Here is a 21,060-nt window from a genome sequence, read left to right on the forward strand (position 1 = left end):
GCTCAAAAATAGGATGGAAAGTTGCCTTTTTGTGTCTATTGGATACGCTAATCAGTCACCAACCTGCACTGGTGGTCGGTCTCACGATAGTGTCGTGTCCAGGCAGATCGGAGAGAGACAATACTTGACTATTGTCGTAGAAAGTGACGCTACCCTCGAGTTCATCTTGTGGCATGTAGATGTTGTTTGCTTCAGCCTCAATCACCTCAACATCGTCTGTGAACAGTAGTGATTGTGTCATATTGACGGCATTGGCAGCAGCCTCTGCTTGATCGTGCCACTTCTTGCGCAGTCGTCGGTTCTCCAGCGATGAATGAGTGAAAGGGTCCATTGCCTCGTCGGAAGCGCCGTTCACAGTCGGCAGACTCAGTGGTGGTGCTTGCTTCAGGATCCCGTGGTAGATCAGCACATCGTCTAGAAACACCTCAAACTCGCGCACACCACGGGCAGGCGTCTTGCTGTAGTTCCACAATCGGATTTTGGAGATAGTCACAGGCTCATTAAAGAAGATCACGAGCTTGTTGGGGTGCGACGGCGTGTGTGGAGCTAGCCACATGTGTCGGTCGTCGTAAGTGTTATTGACACCATCATAGAGTTTGTCCAATGTTCGTACGTCGTGAGTGGCTCCTGGTTCTTTCAGGATGTTAATATCACGCGGTTGGGCGTCGATGATCTCTGCGCTGAGAGGAATGAGCTGGTTGTCTCGGTCGAATAACTCCACGCCATTGAGCCCTAAGTAGAAAGTGTCTCCCCAGGTAGATGAGAACACGAATTTGATGATATATCCAGTGGGGAACAGAGGTGTCTGGTACTGCTGGAAGACTTCTGCGATGGGGTTCATAGCGTTCTTCTTCCGTATTGCTCGCGTTTGCTGTGATACAGAAGACTGCGATAGTGAAGTGCCCGAGTTGCAGAACGTTGTTCCCTCGTTCGATGTGTCACCGTCTTGGGTGGTTCTGCCCTCCACAGGTGACGATGGTCTCGTGTTTTCTGTTTCTTCCACTGTGGAGCTCAGTGTGTTGTCTTCCTTACTAAGCGGCTCAAATGGTAATGCTTGAGATGCAGCACTACCAGGTTGATGGTTGCTGCGCAGATACAAGAACTGACCGAAATCGAAATCCATGAGACTGCCTGGAGCCTTCCGTAACGATACGCGCATGTGATGCACACCGTCAATTCGCACTGAAACCTGCTTTGTACCTTTAAAGGAATCCTCCAGAGTTGTGTTGTAGTTCCACACTTTCAGTGCTCGGAGGCTCATTTTATCAGCAAAATCTATCGTGATTGCTCGCCGCTCGGGAGGGAGTGCGAGTATTTCCTGAAGTGGAGCACTCCACATTTCTTGAGAATCAACTGATAGATGTCGCGCACCGCTTGTCGTTATCAACTTCTGCATTCTATCCACAGCAATTGGAGCAGAGATTTTGACATTATCCAAAGAAATTGACAATGGAACGTAGTTGGAATCTAAAATCTCAAGACCTGCAAGCCCGATTTCGTACGGGTCACCCCAGTTCGCCTCCAGTATCAGTTCGATTGTTTTACAGCACAATGGCCGCTCTGTCATCGGCCCGCCAACCACAGGAGCTGTACACGGACGTGCAGTCTGGACTGGTTTTGCTGGATTTTCAGAGTACATGCCAACTTTTGGCAGCGGGGTGACTGGTGCGAAGACAGAATTCATTGCTCCGGTTTCAGATGAACAAACGATGTGGCTACTTCCTCTTGCTGCCGCACGAGACACCTTGCTGCCCGTCTTCGGTCTCTCAAGAAGACGTGGATCTGGACCGATTGGAAGTCCACAAAAAGGTGTTAGTCCTGTTGCAATTGCTGACACCTCGGACGATTCATTGTCGATCAGTATTTCGTTTCTTTTCTCGTATTTTTCGATTAATTGCAGGATCGACTGGTTCATGGTGAATAAAATACATTCATTGCAATCGTCGATGTCTTCAATGACACTACCCGGTGCGCGGCGGATTTCTCCCTTGAAGATAGACTTTCCGTCTAACGATATCTCCACATATCGTGCACCGCGATACGAGTGGATTCGAGTGGTGTTGTAATTCCAGACGCGCAACATCGAGATGGATAACGGATAGTCAAAATCCATGTAAATAAAGTGATTTTGTCCACGTGAGAACGGAGCAAGCCACGCATGCAGCTCGTCACAAGTGAAATAGTGTTTGTCTACGAGTTTGTCCACAGTGCGAGGGTCTAAACGATCGTGATCTTGGATATTCAGATCCGGAGGGTCTGCTGACAATTGTTTATCAACATCAGAGAGATAGACAGCGTGGCCCGTGTGATCAAATACCTCGATACCCATGAGCCCAACGTAGAATGGGTCGCCCCATGTCGAGAGGATGTTGATAACCAGATTCTGTCCACGTGGCAATTCTGGGATCTGGAACACTTCTGATGGTTCCGGTGAAGAATTTGACTCAACAGCTTTCGCAAGATACTTTGACGCTCGATTTTCAACACCATCGCGTGAAGAATGACGCTCGCTGTCGTGAAGTATGAGCTCCTCGTTCTCTGCAAGCGTTTTCTCATCCTCTCTTTCATCCACTTTGTCGTCTATATTGACAAAATGAACATTATCTAAAAAATCAACGTAACGTGTTAACCTCTTCCCAAATACTTTCAACTGGATCCATGAGTTGCAGTTCTACTAACCTTCAGGGTCTGCGTATGGGCGCATGACTGAGATTTTTGTGGATAATTCCCGACTGCGATTTGTTTTGTCGAAGAATTCAAGAGATCGCAACGACTCCACCAGCGATTGTTTGACTCGCCTGCAATAAACTTCTTGTGAGCTGAATGCTAGTAGCAATACTACACTTTAATCCTCACCTGCTTTTGGACTCGACTACCTGCTGCCGAACCCGATGTCTTGATCGCTTGGGAGACCCCGATTCTTTTGGCAAGAATTCTTTGTCTGCAGAGCTAATTGCGTCTTTGTGAACACCAATTGGTGCGCGAGGTCGAACAGCTGAAGGACTGGGCGCTAAGGGACCAGGTTTGTTCTTGTCTTTGTGTGGGGAATTTCCGTGCATATTAGTGTTGCCACCGCCTATAGCGATTCCAGTAACCCCTGTATGATCAACCAATTCGACGCTAGAAGTTCTTGGACCGAGTGCTGTGACCTTGGGGGCGTGATTAGTGTCGCTGCTGAGCCATGACGGCACCGATTGCGGCCTCATGGAGAGTTCTAACTTGGATAACGCATCTAGCACGGGTGGATTACTGTCCATCTTGCTCCACTCCTCTGTTCTTCACAATACTTGGTATACCCAAGGTGACGCTTGAACAACCGTTATCTTTAGTGCCCCCTTAAAATTTTGATACTCTGAAAAAATATTTTTTCACGAGGGTTTGTTGTATTATTACCAGGAAGGGTCAGGTTATTTGATTAGAAATCAGACCTAACCTGGTAAAAATGTTGCTTAACTAAGTAATGGATCATAACGAGTAGCATATATATGTCAAGAAAATATTCAAAAACGACTTCTTACATTACCAAATTATCTACTTTTTACATGTTCGCCGGGATATACGTATTCGCGGAAGGCGTGGTCAATAAGGAATGTCGTCCCGCTTATCATTAAGTCCCCAACTCTGACCAGATTTTGCTAAATCGGACCTACTTGCCCTAATCTCTGTCCGTTTTATTTAAATCGAGATACTATAACTAGTACCGATATTTTTTTTGAAAAAGTCGTTTTGTCCAATCAAAAGGCCACCCATTTACACCAAACGTTTGTTATTTCCTCTCACAAATAACCAACTGTTCTTGCCATGGTGAAGCCGCTCAACAAGGAATGGCAGCTCTTCGGGCACAAGTACCGCGTCGCTGGCGCAAAGGGAGCGAAAGTGGACTGCAAGGCCTGCCACAAGCAGGTTTCTGCGGCTGTCAACCGCCTACAATCGCACATGCGCATATGCCCGGCACGCTCCTCGCTGGCGACGACTCTCCTCAACTCTACCAGCAACAACAAAGGTGGAAGTTCCAGTACAGGGATACCCGAGGCAATCCCCACGACCTCAGAGCTAATTGAGCAGGCTCTAGAGGTCAGTTCTCTAGCAGCAGAGCAGGCAGCGGAAAGCAACGCTAATGCAGCTGAAAGCAACGGCCCTCCAGCGAAAAAGCATCGTCTGACTACTGCAAAAACGCGCGATCACCCTCGTTGGAACGATCCGGCTTCCAGCTCCATGAACGCCGATGATGTATGGCTCAATTCAGTTGCTACAGGGCCCACAACAGCGATAACCCCGGCATCTGAAGCGTCTTTAAACAAGAAACGACTGGAGATCGAGGAGAAGCGACTGCAGCTCGAGATCACGCGGGACCAACGTGAAGAGCGTCGAGAGCGGCTGAACTTGGAGATTTTAGAGACGCAAGTCAAAAGGGAGAAGCTGCTGGCGGAGAAAGAAGAATACGAGGCTAAGGTACTGCTGGCACTCTCGAGGAAGCAACTGCGAGATCAGGGCGTAAGTGAAGAGGAGATCGACCGGATCCTGCCAGTATCCAGCCCCCAAGCAAATAACAGTAACACCACTGAAGCAACCTGTGAGAATGATGCCACTGCAGACCAAGCCGAGTGAAGATGCCACAGATTCCAATTAAGAACAACAATATCCCTTATTTTGATTATACGGGATTGGTTAAACTCCCTAACTTAAAATTACAGACTTCATGCACGCTAATCGTACTGTATTCACCACAAACCTGAGCAACTCTGACTAGAGTCCATCGCTAGGCAATAATTGTCACTAAAGACGAACCGCGCTGTGTTCTGCGACGAAGTGTAGAACTCCGATCCATTCGACAGAGTGTACGACAACGATCCGAGACGCAGCATCACATCCTGAGCACTTGGTCGTTTCTCCGGTCGCTGGTGCCAGCACGCACACATAACTTCAATGAACTCAGGCGGGGCACGCCGTGAGTAAGCGGGTGGTAATGCTGGACGTTCTCCTGCTGCCACGAGCTGCCGCACTTGATGGTCGAAGTCTACGTTGCCAAAGGGAATGGCTCCGTTGGTCAGAATCTCCCATAAAGCCACTCCGAAGCTGTACATGTCTGTTTCGCGGTTAAATCGACACTCGTTGGGGTTCTTCATGATCTCCGGTGCATTCCAGCGCCAGGTACCAGCAAAAGTCGTCATGAGCTCCGATGCAGCGCCATCCATCATGATGACGCTCTCATCGATCGACTGCAACGACTGGAGAGACCTCCTCGAGAACTTTTGAGAAGCGTGCTGCTTCTTCACCGTAAAATCCGTCGCGATCCGAGCGATCCCGAAGTCTGCGATCTTGGCCGTCCAGTCAGCAGTCACCAGGATGTTGGACGCCTTGAGGTCACGGTGCAAGTAGATTGGCTCTCGATTGTGCATGAACGCCAGGCCTTTAGCCGCTTCGAACGCTAATCGAACTCTGGTATTCCACTCCATCAAAGGATTCGCACGAAGCACGTCTCGCAAGGATCCGCGTGCGCAGTATTCGCTAAAAAAAAATAGCAAATAGTGAACAACGGTCAGTACCAGACAACAATCTAAAGCCTACGCAATACGTACTTGACGAGACACAAGCTCCCCTTGTATGTTCCCATCTTGATAAACAGCGTGATGTTTGGATGACGCAGTTGAGCTGCCAGCACCGCTTCATCCAGAAATTCGGTGCGTAGCTCCGCCAGATGCGTCATGTACAGCTCGGCTTCTGAGCTACTGCCAGCGTGGAACCGCAGACACTTAAGTGCGACTGTAATGCCAAGCCATTGAGCCTTGTACACCTCGGCACTGGAGCCTTCACCGATCTTCTCAGCTGGTCCTTCCGTCACCATTTCAGCAATAGGACCGCCAGCCACTAGTCCATCTCTCACACCTAAAACTCCAGGCGTAGCAAGTCCTGTATACCCCGTACTTTTAGGAGTTCCGCTCCCGTCTGCCATCACACCAGCGGAGATATCGATGGACGACGACGGAGTGTCATCGAATTGCACCTTGTCTTCATGTGTGGCTAGAGTCTCCGTTGCCGTCGCACAGCAGCAACAGCAGCTCAGACTTGTGCCGAATAGCAGGGCGTTTGCCAATGGAACGAAGTAGTTCAGTGTCTCCGCAACAGCTCCGACGGCTACAGGGCTCTGAGACACGATGAGTACCAGAGCGTAGGGCAGTGTGAACACCGCTGCACAGACACAGTAGCCTGTAAGGCGTCGAATGACGTTCCGTCCCTGTGTGGACGAGTTCAGCCTCGACTTCCTCACGGCTCGGAGATTGGTCATAATTAGTAGCAATGGTGTGGCCTGCATGATGAAAACCAGCACCGCTGTGACAGTATAGGCCCCGGAATTCGACGTGTCTTCTCCACTCATCGTTGGGAGGAGAGCGTGCATGCAGCCGTAAACCAGCGAGGCCAGTGATGATAGGAATAAACTCCTCTTGGCATGCAGCGCCTCGAAATTGCCGAGTCGCATGAGTAGCGACAGATTAGCGATCCAATAGAACGACATGAAGAAGCTGAAGCGCGCCAAGAGCGTCAAGATGAAGTCTCCTGTCGTATACTGCGCATCCGCTTGGCCTTCATCTTCCCGTCGGTAGCGCGACAAGTAGGACGTGTGCAGTGCCTGCTTGATCGCCTCCAGCGCCACGAAACCCACGTCCGCCAGTGCAATACCGCTCAGTAACAGGTCCGCCATGCGTCGCTTGAGCCGGTGAAATGTAGCGGAATGCAGCAACAGGAAGAGCGCGGCCGCGGCGCCCGTACCCAGACAGACCCAGTGTACGGCATGCCACACCTCGAGCCACTTGGACGGCTCCGCCATTAGGATTTGCTTGTGTAGACAGTCTGATGCTTGGTGGCCAGCGTTACAGTGTCCAGCGACTGGAAGTCGAAATGTTACGTTAACGTTAGCGATAGAGAGACAGCTCTGAAGTGAAGAAGTCGATCTTTGGAGGTGGAACAAACTTGGATAAAGGATGAGCGTAACATAGTGGAATCAAGTGGTTGAAGGGCCACTTTACTTAGCGTCTGATTTTCGTTTTTTTTTTTTTGGCTACAGTTGTGTTGCAAATTTTCTGCACGGTTGAAGTGGCAAATTCCATTGTTGCATTTGCCACCAAGGCAAATGATGGCTTCCGGGACCTCCACGCCATGATCTGCATCGCAAGACTGCGGACGGAGCGCCTCGTGAACGTTCGCAGCCCCCGACGGATTCCTTGCTGCGAACAAGTTGTTGCATGGGCGACGCTCGATGGACGTCGCTCTGGATTTAGGGAGCTGCTACGTAGATGATGTGGTTATGGACTCATGCCTTCCCTACGCGGCAATGTTTTGCATGGAAACGCAGCAAACCCATGATGTACTGAGTGCTAATGTGAAGGACGTGCTTGATTTTAAGCCTCTTGGATTGTACCCGTTGATCAAGTGCTGCTGGCTTCGCTGCGCTTTGACCTGCATTGATGTTAAAGAATACAACCCGTTGCCATCGGAGTACTATATCGTGGTGTGTCGTACAGCTGCGACCAGGCAATAACAAGCAACAACAAAACACTTAGCGGGTCTAGCCATCACTGGCAAACCAATCCAAGTATGTTACACTAGTCCCCAGCCTCGATCGAGGAGCAGAGGTCTTATCATCAACTTCGCAATTCAAAACATGAAAGATGATATTCAATATAAAGTGCCGTGGCTGATGCGCTGGTGGTTTACTGAACATGTACGCATGTGCATGGGCGTTTATCGCCTCCTCTCAAACTTGTCGAGCTTGCAGACTTGTAAGAACTACGCCACTGACAGAATTTCTCCGAAGAGTTCCCATGGAATCAAATCAGTGGAAGCGATGTACTCACTGTAGAATCGCTTGGAAACCGTGAAAGAATCACCGACTGTCGTAGTTGGATACGATTCGTGGCTGAGCTGCCACTTCAATTCGAAGGCTATACGCTTTTCTTTCAGTGTCTTCTCGTCCATTTCACGCTTGTCAGTGTAGGCATTGCAGACTTCAGACAGCCACATAGTCCAGCGAGGGATGTAGTATCCTTTGACGAGACCAGCCCACTCCTTCCCGGCATAGTCGTGAATAGCCTCATTATTGTTGTCTCCCCAACGCGTGACTTGGTTACGCGCTTCATACTCATAGTACTCTTGCAATTTGGTCCGCGTCACTTTATCTTCACCTTCACTTAAATCTCCAGCAAGGGCCAGCGCGTCACCAATCCAGTTGCCAAGCAGAAAGTCTTCACTTGTTGCGAGAATTTCCTCCAGACGTTCCATAGTGGTAAGCATGGTCTTTGTCAACCCACACACTTCTTTCGATGACGCCTTCTTTGCATTGTACACAGCCTTCAGATGTATATACTGCTCCAGCAACTTGTTGCTCAGAAACTGCTTCGTGACGTCCACTAAATCGTGTCGGTACGTGTCCACATCACACAATTCCTTTCCAGCCAACAGCAACTCTTTCCATGCCAGCACGACATCATTCGGGTCGTACTTGATAAGCGTAGGCTGGAATCTGTCGTACAAAAGCCTCCAGCGAGGAATTAAACACACCAAACTCTTGGTTACACCGCCATAGGCCATGGTACGGTTGTACACCGACCGCAAAAGGTAGTTCCACGCTTTCTCGACGTGCTCATTGTGCGTATGATATCGTTGTGCCGCGTACCTGGACACCCAATTATTCACATCTAGAGGAGTATCCACCCAAGCCATTTGCAACGTGAGGTCATACACAATGTAATTCTGGAAGATGCCTTCCATCGTCAGCCCCACACCAACCATAGTACCATTTCCTGCCCAACTCGCCTGTACAGGTGCCGTAGCCAGAGTTGGCAGGTCCCCACGCATCCCAGTATTCCCGCCGAAGTTGTGCAACACACAGTAAATCCAATTCTTGCCGAAATAGTTGTCCATCTTGTTCCAAATAGGCACAGACTCACTGTAAAAGTCCAGGATAATCAACTTATCAGTTGGCACACCATCAAGATACGCCTTCACTCGAGGCTTCGTCCAGAAGTGTGGGTCATCCACAAACGGCCAGCCCTGCATAAGCCAAACAGCATTAGGATCTGCAGCGGTCATACCGTCGATTACAACTCGAGCAGCTCCCTTCAGCTCCTCCAAATCTGTGAATTCCGGCGTCATCTCCATGTATGTATCACATTGATACAGCGACGACGTGTAATTGTACAGAGCGCGCTGCTCCTTGAGGAAGTTTTTGCCGATTTCTCGATACAACGAGTCGGTCGGTTCGATCATGTAGACGCAGCAGTGCTCTTCAGAAAAGTTCCCCCAGTTTGGCGACTGGGTGAAATTTGCATTGGGCAATCGAAGCTTCAGTTCTTCAGGAACGTGGCCAGCAAATGCTGGTAAAGCTGGGATCATACCGAACTCTCGCATACGCTGTAGAATTCGTAGCTGGAGTTCATGTTGATTGTCAATGAATGCTTGAGGCAGAGGCCCTTTCACCCAACTCCCACGCAAGTTCCCCATTCGTCCCCAGGACAAAAAGGCCGAGCCAGCGAAAAATTTCCCCAGACCTTCATAGCTCACATTGTAATATTTGTGAAAAGTGTTTTGCCACACTTTCTCCTGACCGGTGAATGCCAGCGGCATGTTAATACCTGCATAGCAATACAAACTGTTAGTGTATTTATATGGTGGAGATATGGATACTTGTAACTACGCACCGTTAAGTGCCATCCAGTCGATGTGCTTCTCCCACTGCGGCCAAGTCCACGCCCATAGCGAGTAGCTACCGGTATCCACGTTCTGGTAGTACGAGAACTTGGAGCTGCGTTTGTGGCGAACTCGTTCCTCCACTTTCGGTAGCTTATCAGGCAACTGCAGCTTGTGGTTATCCCAGTCGGTCTGAGTACGCAACACCGACTTGAAGTACCATTGCAGACCATACGCCATGGCAGTGGCCGAGTTGGCAGCGATCTCGAGCTTGTCGCCATCGCTTCCGAGCTCGAACACGTCCAGATCATCAGCATCCGACGGCAACACTCGAAGAGAGATCTGGTCGTTGTATTTGCCCCCAAGGCGTCGGTGGATAAGCCCACGAGTGGCCGCCACAGGGTCGTGGGGTTCCGCATCCTTCTTCAACCGAGCAACAGATGCAACCACCTCTTTAAAGCCCAACAGCATCAACAGGCAAACGCCCAGAAGGCAGAACGCATTGCTCCTAGTCATGGTTCTCCAAGATCTCAAGTGAATCCTCCCTTTCAAGCCCCCCGCTAAAATCAGTGTGTGGTGTCGGTTCAAGATCTCATCAAGGGGAAGATCTGGCCTTTCATTTCTGGAAAGATTGCATGATTTACTGCAGTCGTAGCAACAACCAGCTCGCCAATTGCCATTACGTTGATAATGTGCATCGAGGCCATATACGTACTACACTACGGTTCCAGCACGAACAGTCTGAACGACCGTGTGGACGTCATCGTCGACCCTGAGATCGGCACATGCTCTAGCAGCGTCAGACCGGCCTTCTTAAACGTATTGAGTAGATCTTCCTCGTACGTGACCGTGCCGAAGTCGATGGTCGTGAGGAACTTGAGTAGCGGCTTGCCGATCTCCACGAGCATCGAGTGGCTCGTCTGGATGGTCTGCGTCACGTAGACCTTTCCAGTTCCAGGCTTTAACATGGCCACGCAGTGCTGCAGCGCCTTCACTGCGTCGGGCATGAGCATAAGCGACGAGCTGAAGTAGACGGCGTCATAGGGGCCTCCTCGGTAGTCGTAGATGGAAGCGTGGTGCACCTGGACGTGGCTCGTCAGCTGCGACTCCTTCAGCAGTGCCCGACAGCGCACCACGTAGTCTTCGTCGTAGTCCACTCCGTCCACTGTAATGTTCTTGGCCTTGAGTTGATCTCCGTTGTTGATCAACGCGAGACCTGTGCCGATACCAACGTCCAGGAACTTGCTGCCCTTCGGGAGCCGCCCCAGCACCTCCGCATACCAGCCGGTCGTCAGCTTGACGATCATAGCGTCGTAGATACGAGCGCGAGTCACGCGCACAAGACCGTAGAGAGCCACGGCCCCTGCAGCCGTCACGGCCAGGGATACCAGAGAAGAAGAGCTGTTCGCCATTCTGCTCGACTAAAGTTTAGCTCACAAGGTGCTAAAGTTTAGCAGTGACCCGTCGGTGTCGTCTCTTCAGACTATTTTACACCAATCGGCGTCCAGAATATTGCGAATCTGGCCCAATACATTGCGTTTTAACTTTAGCATGCGTCAACGATGTTGAACCGGTTGAACCTGACGTGACAGTTCACTCTGCAATTTTCAGCATCGACTACGCAGCGACCATCACTCTTATGGCTCAGATCACGCCCGGTACCTTCGGCCCGCAGGGTTTCCGCGAGTGCTGGGGCGATTACCGCGCCGAGGCGGACTTGGAGGACCCGTCACGCCCGCTCTACCGCTTCCAGCGCGATCTTCCACGTCTGCCCGTGCCGTCGTTGGCTGACACCGTCTCGCTTTACCTAGAGACATTAAAGCCACTGGCCTCGCCTGCTGAGTTCGCACGCTCCAAAGAGCTGGCCACCGCCTTCTTGCGGCCTGGCGGCATGGGCGAGGAACTGCAGCGCCGTCTGGTGGCTCGCGCCAAGGACCGCAGCGACTCGAGCTACTTGGTAGAGTGGTGGAACACACTGGGCTACCTGCAAGTGCGCGACCCGGTGGTGTTCAACGTCAGCTACTTCTTCCACTTCGCAGACAGTGTGCACCCAACCCAGCGCTCCAATATTGGACGTGCAGCGGCTCTGCTGCGAGGCTCCGTGCTCTTCGCTCGTCAAGTGGCGGACGGCTCGCTCGAGCCAGAACAACTGGGAAAGAAGAAGACACCCGTCTGCTCTACGGCCTACAAGTACATGTTCAACGCTTGCCGCATCCCACGACGTGAGCAGGACTCGTACAGGATCTACGACCCCAAGGCGCATACCCACGCGGTTGTTATGCGTCACAACAAGTTCTTCCGATTAGAGCTGCTGGACCAACGTACTCAGGAACCACTGGGCTTTGAGGCGCTCTGTTTCCAATTGGCCAGGATCTTGGAGTCTGCGGGAGCGAAGGAATCTGCTGTGGGAGCTTTGACGTCCCAGGATCGCGACTCGTGGGCTGACGCTCGCGAAGAGCTGATCCGAGCGTCCCCGAAGAATGAGGAGTCCCTACGTGCTATTGAGAGCTCATTGCTGATGCTCAATATGGACGATGAAGCTCCAGTGTCTCGTACTGAGGTGGCACGTGGACTCTGGCATGGCAATGGACGCAACCGCTTCTTCGACAAGTGTGTGCAGCTCGTGGTGTTCGAGAACGGCAAGGCTGGACTACTGGGTGAACACTCGATGCTCGATGGCATGCCTATGGCTCGCTACACAGACTACCTGGTGTCACGTCTGCACAATGGCCAGATCGACCTGGGTCCTCGTGGCCAGACGACGCAGCAGCTAGAGCGCTCGCTTGTCGCCCCCAAGCAGCTCACCTTCCGCTTCACGACGCAGACACTACGCAACATCGCAGAGGCTGAGAAGGTGTTCGACCAGACTGTGGTCGATCACGAAGTGTTTGTCCAGGCCTTCTACGGCTACGGTGCACGCTCCATCAAGGGATTCCGCTGCAGTCCGGACGCGTTCGTGCAGTTAGCTATCCAGCTGGCCTACAAGAAGCTGTTCAAGAAGAATGCTGCGACGTACGAAGCCTCGCAGACACGCCTGTTCCTGCATGGACGTACCGAGACAACTCGCAGTTGTTCTGTGGCTAGTGCGAAGTTCACAGACGCAATGGAGGACACATCTGGCTCCGTCACCACTGAAGAGAAGAAGAAGCTGCTGCTTGCTGCTGCCAACGCGCACGTTGCGTACATGCGCAAGGCTGGCGCTGGTCGCGGCGTGGACCGCCACATTCTTGGTCTTAAACTGTTGGTGCAGCCCGGCGAACGTGTGCCGTTCTTCGAGGATCCGGTGATGGCCAGAGCGAGTCGCTGGCTCATTTCCACTAGCCATCTCACCAATGAGTTGTTCGATGGTTGGGGCTGGGGTGAAGTTGTGCCCGAAGGTCTGGGTATCGCCTACAGTGTCAAGGATCAGTCCATCCAGTTCAACATCGCCTGCCGCCAACACGGTAGTTGGGGTGCTCGTATGGGTCACCTGCTTGAAGAAAGCCTCGTCGAGATGCAACAACTTTTCGCTGAGTCCAAGGAAATTGGCGCCAAGCTGTAGGAATGCAGTGAAAAGACCCACGATGGCGATATATATTTTTTAAACATTTCAATAAAAATGCTTTTTCACTTCTTTTTTTTAGCCACACTGTTATTAATCAACGGCGCAAAAAGTAAGAAATACTACAGTAACAGAGAGCGTTTATTAACGGTACTCGCTGAGCTCCTCGTGGAAGTGGTCAAGTGCCACCAGCATGAGAGCATACGGCAGGTTCTGCTTCATGACCGTCGAGCGGATGAAGGGTAGACCCGCAGCCACCGTAGAGATACCAGCAGTGGTCAGGTCGTCCTCGCGCTGCGTTGCCAGAGCCGTCTTGATTCCGCAGTAAAGGAAGAAGAAACTACAAAGACAAAGCACTATTAGCAACACCACTGCAGCCTCAAAGAGCATCACCGACTTGTCCTCACCCTGAGAAGGCTCCTCCCGTCTTGGCAGCTCCACGTGCGACGGAGCTCAAAGCAGCGGGCGCAAGTTTCCCATGCTGCTTCATGTACAGCTTGGCTCCATCGACTACAAACCACCATGTCATTAGCAGTTAGTATACAACTTAAATAGCAACGGGTATACGTCGATTGCTGCCACGTACTGCCTCCGAAAGTGGCGCCTGTGACGAAGCCCACTAAACTGCCGAAGATGAGCCGATTGCGCATGTTGCGCAGCGCTGTAGGCTCCGTCAGCGCGCTCAGCCCTTTATCGTACTTATCCACATTGGTCTCCGTCTTCTCAGTCTGCTGAGTCACGGCGGTCGGACGCTTAGGCGCCTCGGGCTCATCGAACGACGACCAATTCTGTGAGTCACCCATTTGTGGCCCAAACTAATTGTGAACTCTTCAGCTTATCAGAGGACGTCCATAATTGCATATTTTTGCCATGTAAGTCACAAATTGGACTAAATCGCAGTTTGGCGGACAAAATTCGAAGAGGTCATGATGCCCTTGGTGTCTCCTCCGCGCACGGCGTCTGCGCCGTCATACCGGGCCCCGGACTCCTACTCGTCCTCGCATAACTTATACCAAGCCATACCGGACTTCACCGCGTTGCATGCAGACCCACAACGTCGTCAACACTTCGAAGAAGAGCTCGCTCCACTACCTCCGTATCGTCCCGGACGCCGCGTGACGGTTCTGCGCCAACCTCGCGGCTGCAACTTGGTGCAGCCCTGCATTTTGGTCGGCCAGATCACACGCATGGTACTCTTTAACGGATGCAGCGCCGTGCTTAGCGTAGTTGCAGCCTTGATAGTGTGGGTAATGGCAGCTCTGTCCGTCGTGATGATGCCCCTCTGTGGCTGCGGCGTCTCGGTCTTCAATGGGTTGTTACACACAGTCTTCTACTTGTGCTGCACAGACGCCTTCATCTACAATGCCTTGGCTGCATCGGCAGCTGATTGCATTGACATGGACCTGGCAGAGTGGGGAATTGATGCTAGTGGTGAACTGCACCCTTTGCTGCCAATTCGAGTGCCCCCACCAACTGCAGGAGCCAGAGAACAAATGTTCGAGCCTTGTCCAAGATTTGAGAGAAGTCTGGGGTCTGCGTCACCCAGATCGGTGCTTGCGACGGCGTATTTTGGCTGTTTTAAGTTGATAATTGGAGCAGGACAGGTGATCTCAGTGGCGCTGGTGCTGGGAGTTCTCGGGTTCTTGATTGGAGATAAGCGCGTCCCCATTCACTTGGAGACATTCACAGCGCAACATCCGTTTGCAGTGTACACGACGGCGTTCGGGTTCCTGTTGATAGCGTTGGCATTGCTGCATGGGATGACAAGGGTGTCCAAGGTTGTCACGCGGTTCTTCTGCTGCGAAGCCGTTAGAGTTTAAACACACACAGTTGGGACGAGGGCGAGCACGAACGCCTTGATGGACCTAACGTGCAGACAATTGAAAGAGAGGAGAGGACTCAAGTGCTGGGGCCAAGCAATGCCATCGACGGCCAGACAAACACGGAGGGAAGTAAAGACCGTTGCGTGCTGCAACGGCAGCAATTATCGGCCACTTCGTCGCGTGTTCGAGTTGTCCTGCTGCAAGTACCAGATTTGCTTCCGTTGTCTGTCCAAGACGTGCTCGAAGGCGCTCAAGAACTCGATTCTGGCGACGTGTTGGAAGTGCAACAAGGAGATCGCACCGAACCAAGTGGAGCTGGTTCTAAGCCGCTCCGAGTTCGCGTTGTACATGGCTTGGCACCGCAAAGAAATGTGTCCAAGCGCAAACTGCGTCAGTTGCGCTGTGAAGGAGACCAAGAACGAGCTGCGAGTCGCGCCCTGTGGCCACAACTACTGCCAGCCGTGCCTGCTGCGAATGTGTCGTTTAGCATTGGGCGACCGAGCGCTTGTACCGCTTCGTTGCTGCAAGAAGGAGCTGCCTGATGACTATGTGCGTGAAGCTCTCGACAAGGACGACGACTTTGCCAAGTATCAACAGCTCGTGAGGGAGAAAGACTGGAAGGTGTCCGATCTCCAGTCTGACGCCGAATACTCGGCCACAGTGAAGGCCATGGGAGCCAAGCAGTGCCCCGGTTGTGGTATCGGCGTGCAGCGAGACTTTGGATGCGTGCACATGGCGTGCCCCAATGGACATCAGTTCTGCTACACATGCCTGCAACCCACTAATCCCTGAAGCCGAGCTGCGAGAGATTCTCGGGGAATGATGTGCTCTAGTCAGTTGCAGTGAGTTGCTTGCATGACGAACTAAATGCACGCTTTCTTTTGATTGAGTTGCATTTGGTTTTGATGCATCCTGACCTCATTTTGAATTGATGAGCTTTGTTCATCTTCATCCCGTTGAAGGAGAAAACAAAGGCCTCGTCCCAAAGTTTTCGCAGACTCGGCTTTGAATTCAGTTGAGATTTTTTCAAGCTTGGACGAAGAATCGGAAGCTCGTGATGGCGGCACGAAGAGAAGTGCGCTCTACGCGATGCTCTGGCTGCTCCGGCGAGTTCTTTTGGCCAGCTTCGGCAACGCAATCTAGCAGTCTGTTCCCGTTGTTGTGTGGGGAAATCTTTTGTCGTGAGTGTCTGGCTCAGAAAGCTCGAGTAGTGTTGTCGAGCAGAGTTGTGCCACTGCGGTGCTGCGGGCTGGTGGTTCCCCATGACTTCATTCGCGAAGTCCTGGAGCATGAAGAAGACGTCTACTACTCGTTCCTGATGGAGCTTCCTACTAGTGACGCTAGAGTGAAGAAAGGAGGAGCAACGCACAAGAATATGAAGACGACTACTGTATCTCCGCTCTCTGCTAGAGCGCGAAGTCAAGTTATTGATGATGAGGCTCTGCCACGTCAGCGTGAAATTACACAACCAGTTACTGGGAGCTCAAAATCTACGCCAGTTCTCGCTCCTGCTCAGCCACCGGGGCCTCGCTATCGTACACGCAGTTCCATGGCTCGTTTTGCTATTGAACAAGACTCAAAGCGAAGCGCAGTTGCTACAACTGCCTTACCCAGTGCAACGAGACAGCCGCCCGCGTCTCCTGATCCCAAGTTTTGTGCTATGTGTGGGAGTCATGTACACTACTCGCGGTTTAAAGCTCCATGCGGCGACGAATTCTGCCACATGTGTATCGTGACCGAAGTTACCCGATTTCTCGACGCGAAGTCCGACGATGTTGCTCCAGCAAGTTGTTGTGGCAAAGCACTGCCGCTGGATCTAGTGCGACGCGTGATTACTGGACCATTGCTGAAGACGTATGCAAAGCGTATGTCAGACTATGTCAGTGCGACAACCAGTACTCCAAGCATACGAGGAACCAAGCGTAAGGCTGCGCCGGAAAAGAAAATAACTGTGGCTACACGAGGATCGAAAGGCAAGGCCCCTGCCAAGAGAGTGAAGACATCTGGCAACGAAAAGCAAGAAAATGAGCGGGTGTGCGTTGCGTGCTACTCCAGCGTTCGTACACCCAGCCAATGGCGAGTTATGCCGTGTGGCCACGGCTACTGTGCGCAGTGTCTTGCAAAGATGGCAAAGGCGAGTCTTACGGACCGCAACCAAGTCCCGATCAGTTGCTGCTCCAAGGAGATTCCGATGGATTACGTTGAAAGAGCACTGGGCAAGAACCAATTTTTGCAGTACAAGCGTTATCTAGCTGAACGCGATCCAAAAACGTCAACGCTGCAATCGGATCGGGACTACGCGACGCTAGTGCAAAAAAACCATGGGAAACAATGCCCTCAATGTGGGATTGGTGTTTTGAAAATTGCTGGATGCAATCATATCACTTGCCCTCTTGGCCACTACTTTTGTTGGGAGTGCCTCGAGACAAAATGCGTCTGCTGGAAGGCCACTAGCTGAATGCTGGCCATCTACTGTAGTCACGAGATCGGCAGTTTTGCTTCGTTATTGTTTTTCGTAGTAACTATTCCTTTTCATTAGTATCCATGTATTTTTTTTCCCATGATAGTTCAATTGAAAAATGCGTTGTTATTCGTCATGTGTATCTAGTAGATACTATCTACTTCACGAGTGCCTTGCCTCTGGGAAGAGCCATACGCTAACGGTAGGAGAAGAATCATCTTTCGTGGAGATGTCCAAAGCTTTCAAGGTGGATACTACTCACTTTTCATTTTTTGGTGTTCGTGACAAGACCATGGAAGTACTTCCGAAGTTGGACGAGCTGAAAGAGCTTACTTCTACTGATCACTTTGAACACGCGGTCTACCTCGACTCCGATACCATTGACTTTGTCGATGAAGTCGACGGTGAAGCTGTTGAAGCCCAACTTGCTGAGGTCTATGCGTTGGAGGTGTACCGCGAAGAAATTCGTCGTGCAGAGCAAGTCATTCTGGACGAGGCGGTCGCTCGAAGTTTCTACGCCAAGGAGGAGCACAAGCTGTTGAACGCTACCGACTATGATCTGGACGCGGACAGCGATGACGATAGCTCGTTGATTCTGGTGGAAATCTCTGATGCAGAATCCAAGCCACCTCCAAACTGCATCAGTTGTGTGGAACCTCTCGAAGACAAAGCCACTCGTCGCGTTCTAAGTTGTGGTCATCTCTACTGCACGAATTGTATCGCCACACGTTGTCGTATGGGTGTTCTGGATCGCTCCATGGTACCTGCACACTGTTGTAAGAGGGAGTTCCCTACCGACTACGTGAAAGAGGCTCTGAATGCTGTCGACTTCGCCACCTATGAGCAATTTCTGAAAGACAGGGACTGGCGTTCGCTGGACTTGCAGTCGGATCGCGACTACACCAATGTCGTGCGGCAGAACCACGCAGTGCAGTGTCCTGGATGTGGCGTGGGAGTGCAGAAAGTAATGGGATGCAACCACATGACGTGTTTGAATGGCCACCAATTCTGCTTCTTGTGCACCAGCAAGTGGAAAACTTGCGCTTGTCAGACTTGAGCTCACAATGGAAATGGCACAGCAAAATCTGGTCGAGAAACACGTAGCGTATCCAAGTGAATTCATTTTTTGTTTTTGTTTGTTGCAGTTTTTACACTAGAAGCCAAAAGTGCATAGCTACACGTAGTTACAACTTTGAGCCGCCTCAATAGAGTAGCAGTTCGTGCTCGTCCTTATTGCTGAAGTCACCGATGGCGGTTGCAAGTACTGGGGGATCAGCTTGTTCCACCTTGGCACCGAACTTTTCGTGAGAGATGAGGATGGAGAACTTCTCGACGTTGGAAATGAGATCTCCATTAGTACCCACGTAGTCAAACTTGCCCAGTAGATCGGTGTAGCCATCTTTGTAAAACTCAGTCTTGGTTCGCCCATCCCCCGTAGACACCTTGGCGTACACCTTCACGTAGCACGAACGCACTGGTAGACCACCACGTAGAACTTGCAGTACGCCACATTGCGTCATGATATCGACCTTCAAGCTTGAGTTGAAATACGGAACGATGACGTTGGTAGGTGGAGCCACGCTTTTCACCGTGCGAGAAGCCGGAATCTCGCGAACTCTGACCATCATCTGCACTCCATTCAACTGATCTGGGATCTGCACAACCGTCTTCGCCATACCAGCGTCCGTAGCGGTAGCATTGAGATCCACAGAAAGGTGTTGTCGAGGCTCGACTAATAGAATGCTTGAAGCTGACGCTGCAGAGTCGGAAAACGTGTTAAACGGCTCCGTCGAGAACATCAGCTCCACGTCAATCGGGTAGAATGCGAGCTCGCACTGTCCAAGACACTGCGATAGCAACACCACAGCACCTTCACTCACACTTGCTTCGAGCTTGATCTGGCTACCACGGGTGCTCGCGGCATCGTCACGATTCAACTGGTCTCCTTCCATGGTAGCATCAATCATTTCCATATCCTGCTGTTGGCGCAGACTCTGTTCCTCAAAAGCGTCGTACTCTTCCAGAAACTCTTGAATTCTCATGAATCGTTGGCGCCATCGAGGCTGCGGGTGCGTGATATAGCTTGCAACCACTCGCCGAGCAACCGGAAACGTCGGTTCTTGCTGATCGTTGCTGCGGAAAAAATCGAGGAAGGCTATCAAGTAGGAATATTGCACTGTTGCCTTCAGCTCGACAGCCTCGACATCAGAACAGCTTTCCAGTCGACTGAAAACCATGATGGCATCCTCAATACGATCGAACAGAATCATATAGTACGCCATCACAAGCAGATGCTGGCCAGTCATTCGAGTATGCGTCCCCAGCCTCTGGCAAAGATCTCCAAAGTACTGACGCGCTTCGGAATTCAAGATGCGTTTGCCCGCTGTTTTAGCTGCCTCACCGAACGTAAGCTGAGCATTCACTCGGCCTGTCACAGGATGCACACGCCTCGTTAAGAAGGGACCAAATTCACAGTGGTCGAAGCGTTCCAGATCGGATACAAATCGATCCGTGTGGTACAACCGTCTCTCATCTACAAACGACGAGCAAAACCCACTTCCCACGGACTGCGTTACTTCATTCGATCCAGCGAAATACTCGCGTATTGCTAGCCCATCGCTGTGAAGTAGCCCATATTTCCAGATGCCAGACACGAAAGCCATTCTGCGTCTTAGATAATCCAAAATCCCACGGTAAAAGGTTTGGTCATGGCACCGCCAGTACAGCTTTTGGTAGTCAATCGTCACACCAGGTTTTGTTGATTCCATGAACTGCGTGACTTCTTCCAGCGAACCTCGGGCACTTACGTCACTCCAGGAAGCCAAATTGACGCGGGAGGCACTGTGAACTACCTTACAGGTTGCTGCATCGTCTTGCATTTTCGCCCATGCGATGACCAGACCCTCAAGTGAAGCTCGTGCTGGATACTGAGCAAAAGTTCCGACTTCAGGGAAGTAGAAGGAGAACTTAAACTCGCTGGTGTGATTCGGAGCCACACTTCCGATCTCGTTTTTGGTGTAGAACCCACTTGATCCCATGGGAATAGCACCTTGAGGTATCTGGAGCAGTAAATCGACATTCGTGAGGTGCTCCGAGCCGATGTTACTCAAAGTGACGACCGTGGTGTATATCTTGTTGACAAGCAGCTCGGTGTTGAAGTCTCCATTCTCATCTTGAATACGTTGCTTCAAAATCAAGACACTGTTGGCTGTCGGAGTGCACTCAGCAGGTCTGATACTGCGATGATAAAGAACAGCATCGCTTGCGGAACGAAGGGTTACGTGGGTGCCTGCAGAAGAAGAAAGCTGCACTTGAGTAGGCTTGGATTCGTTGCCGAGGTCCAACACCGCCAATGCGAACAGCCCCTCTGTAATAGAGACCAATGCTTCAGGGAAGTAGGACGACACGAAGCGTCCACCAGTTTCTCCACGCAATAGATACTCAGCGTACTCCTTCCAAAACTTGTTACGACCCGATAGAGCAGGATGCTGGCCAGTGAAAAAGCGCTTTTCTTGTACCTTGCGAACCTTGCCTGGAGAAATATAAGGCGT

General features: G+C 51.3%; 12 protein-coding genes across 12 annotated transcripts in view; 6 read left to right on the forward strand and 6 right to left on the reverse strand.

Annotated features, from left to right (window-relative positions):
- Window positions 1-55: 55 nt before the first annotated feature.
- Window positions 56-3,328, reverse strand: PPTG_11774 (hypothetical protein; the record flags this gene model as incomplete). The annotated part of the gene is made up of 3 exons (XM_008906938.1): window positions 2,857-3,328; window positions 2,680-2,798; window positions 56-2,604 (listed from the first exon to the last, which is right to left on the reverse strand). Exons 1-3 carry the CDS (start codon window positions 3,255-3,257, stop codon window positions 56-58), a joined length of 3,069 nt encoding a protein of 1,022 aa, XP_008905186.1. The 5' UTR covers window positions 3,258-3,328.
- Window positions 3,329-3,770: 442 nt separating this feature from the next.
- PPTG_11775 (hypothetical protein) lies at window positions 3,771-4,801 on the forward strand. The gene has a single exon (XM_008906939.1). The coding sequence runs from the start codon at window positions 3,802-3,804 to the stop codon at window positions 4,606-4,608; it is 807 nt and encodes a 268-aa protein (XP_008905187.1). The 5' UTR covers window positions 3,771-3,801; the 3' UTR covers window positions 4,609-4,801.
- PPTG_11776 (TKL/DRK protein kinase) lies at window positions 4,621-6,985 on the reverse strand. Its single transcript, XM_008906940.1, has 2 exons — window positions 5,580-6,985; window positions 4,621-5,508 (listed from the first exon to the last, which is right to left on the reverse strand). The coding sequence occupies exons 1-2, from the start codon at window positions 6,824-6,826 to the stop codon at window positions 4,722-4,724; spliced, it is 2,034 nt and encodes a 677-aa protein (XP_008905188.1). The 5' UTR covers window positions 6,827-6,985; the 3' UTR covers window positions 4,621-4,721.
- Window positions 6,986-7,785: 800 nt separating this feature from the next.
- On the reverse strand, window positions 7,786-10,200 carry PPTG_11777 (hypothetical protein; the record flags this gene model as incomplete). The annotated part of the gene is made up of 2 exons (XM_008906941.1): window positions 7,786-9,629; window positions 9,696-10,200. The coding sequence occupies 2 exons, from the start codon at window positions 10,198-10,200 to the stop codon at window positions 7,786-7,788; spliced, it is 2,349 nt and encodes a 782-aa protein (XP_008905189.1).
- Window positions 10,201-10,403: 203 nt separating this feature from the next.
- On the reverse strand, window positions 10,404-11,096 carry PPTG_11778 (hypothetical protein; the record flags this gene model as incomplete). Its single annotated transcript, XM_008906942.1, has 1 exon — window positions 10,404-11,096. One exon carries the CDS (start codon window positions 11,094-11,096, stop codon window positions 10,404-10,406), a length of 693 nt encoding a protein of 230 aa, XP_008905190.1.
- Window positions 11,097-11,237: 141 nt separating this feature from the next.
- Window positions 11,238-13,332, forward strand: PPTG_11779 (hypothetical protein). The gene has a single exon (XM_008906943.1). It carries the CDS (start codon window positions 11,324-11,326, stop codon window positions 13,223-13,225), a length of 1,902 nt encoding a protein of 633 aa, XP_008905191.1. The 5' UTR covers window positions 11,238-11,323; the 3' UTR covers window positions 13,226-13,332.
- Window positions 13,284-14,221, reverse strand: PPTG_11780 (hypothetical protein). Its single transcript, XM_008906944.1, has 3 exons — window positions 13,812-14,221; window positions 13,633-13,735; window positions 13,284-13,565 (listed from the first exon to the last, which is right to left on the reverse strand). The coding sequence occupies exons 1-3, from the start codon at window positions 14,026-14,028 to the stop codon at window positions 13,370-13,372; spliced, it is 516 nt and encodes a 171-aa protein (XP_008905192.1). The 5' UTR covers window positions 14,029-14,221; the 3' UTR covers window positions 13,284-13,369.
- PPTG_11781 (hypothetical protein) lies at window positions 14,152-15,045 on the forward strand (the record flags this gene model as incomplete). The annotated part of the gene is made up of 1 exon (XM_008906945.1): window positions 14,152-15,045. The coding sequence occupies one exon, from the start codon at window positions 14,152-14,154 to the stop codon at window positions 15,043-15,045; it is 894 nt and encodes a 297-aa protein (XP_008905193.1).
- A 99-nt stretch (window positions 15,046-15,144) lies between these two features.
- Window positions 15,145-15,840, forward strand: PPTG_11782 (hypothetical protein; the record flags this gene model as incomplete). The annotated part of the gene is made up of 1 exon (XM_008906946.1): window positions 15,145-15,840. The coding sequence occupies one exon, from the start codon at window positions 15,145-15,147 to the stop codon at window positions 15,838-15,840; it is 696 nt and encodes a 231-aa protein (XP_008905194.1).
- Window positions 15,841-16,105: 265 nt separating this feature from the next.
- On the forward strand, window positions 16,106-17,506 carry PPTG_11783 (hypothetical protein; the record flags this gene model as incomplete). The annotated part of the gene is made up of 1 exon (XM_008906947.1): window positions 16,106-17,506. The coding sequence occupies one exon, from the start codon at window positions 16,106-16,108 to the stop codon at window positions 17,504-17,506; it is 1,401 nt and encodes a 466-aa protein (XP_008905195.1).
- Window positions 17,507-17,738: 232 nt separating this feature from the next.
- Window positions 17,739-18,566, forward strand: PPTG_11784 (hypothetical protein; the record flags this gene model as incomplete). The annotated part of the gene is made up of 1 exon (XM_008906948.1): window positions 17,739-18,566. One exon carries the CDS (start codon window positions 17,739-17,741, stop codon window positions 18,564-18,566), a length of 828 nt encoding a protein of 275 aa, XP_008905196.1.
- Window positions 18,567-18,610: 44 nt separating this feature from the next.
- Window positions 18,611-21,060, reverse strand: part of PPTG_11785 (hypothetical protein) — a gene marked incomplete at its 5' end in the record, with an annotated part of 3,117 nt that continues 667 nt past the window's right edge. The window contains one exon of the mRNA XM_008906949.1: window positions 18,611-21,041. Coding sequence (XP_008905197.1) covers window positions 18,712-21,041 — 2,330 coding nt within the window. The 3' untranslated portion in view covers window positions 18,611-18,711. The remainder of the gene's footprint in view (window positions 21,042-21,060) is intronic.

This window comes from Phytophthora parasitica (genome assembly GCF_000247585.1).
Source record: "Phytophthora parasitica INRA-310 unplaced genomic scaffold supercont2.25, whole genome shotgun sequence".
Lineage (NCBI taxonomy): Eukaryota > Oomycota > Peronosporomycetes > Peronosporales > Peronosporaceae > Phytophthora > Phytophthora nicotianae.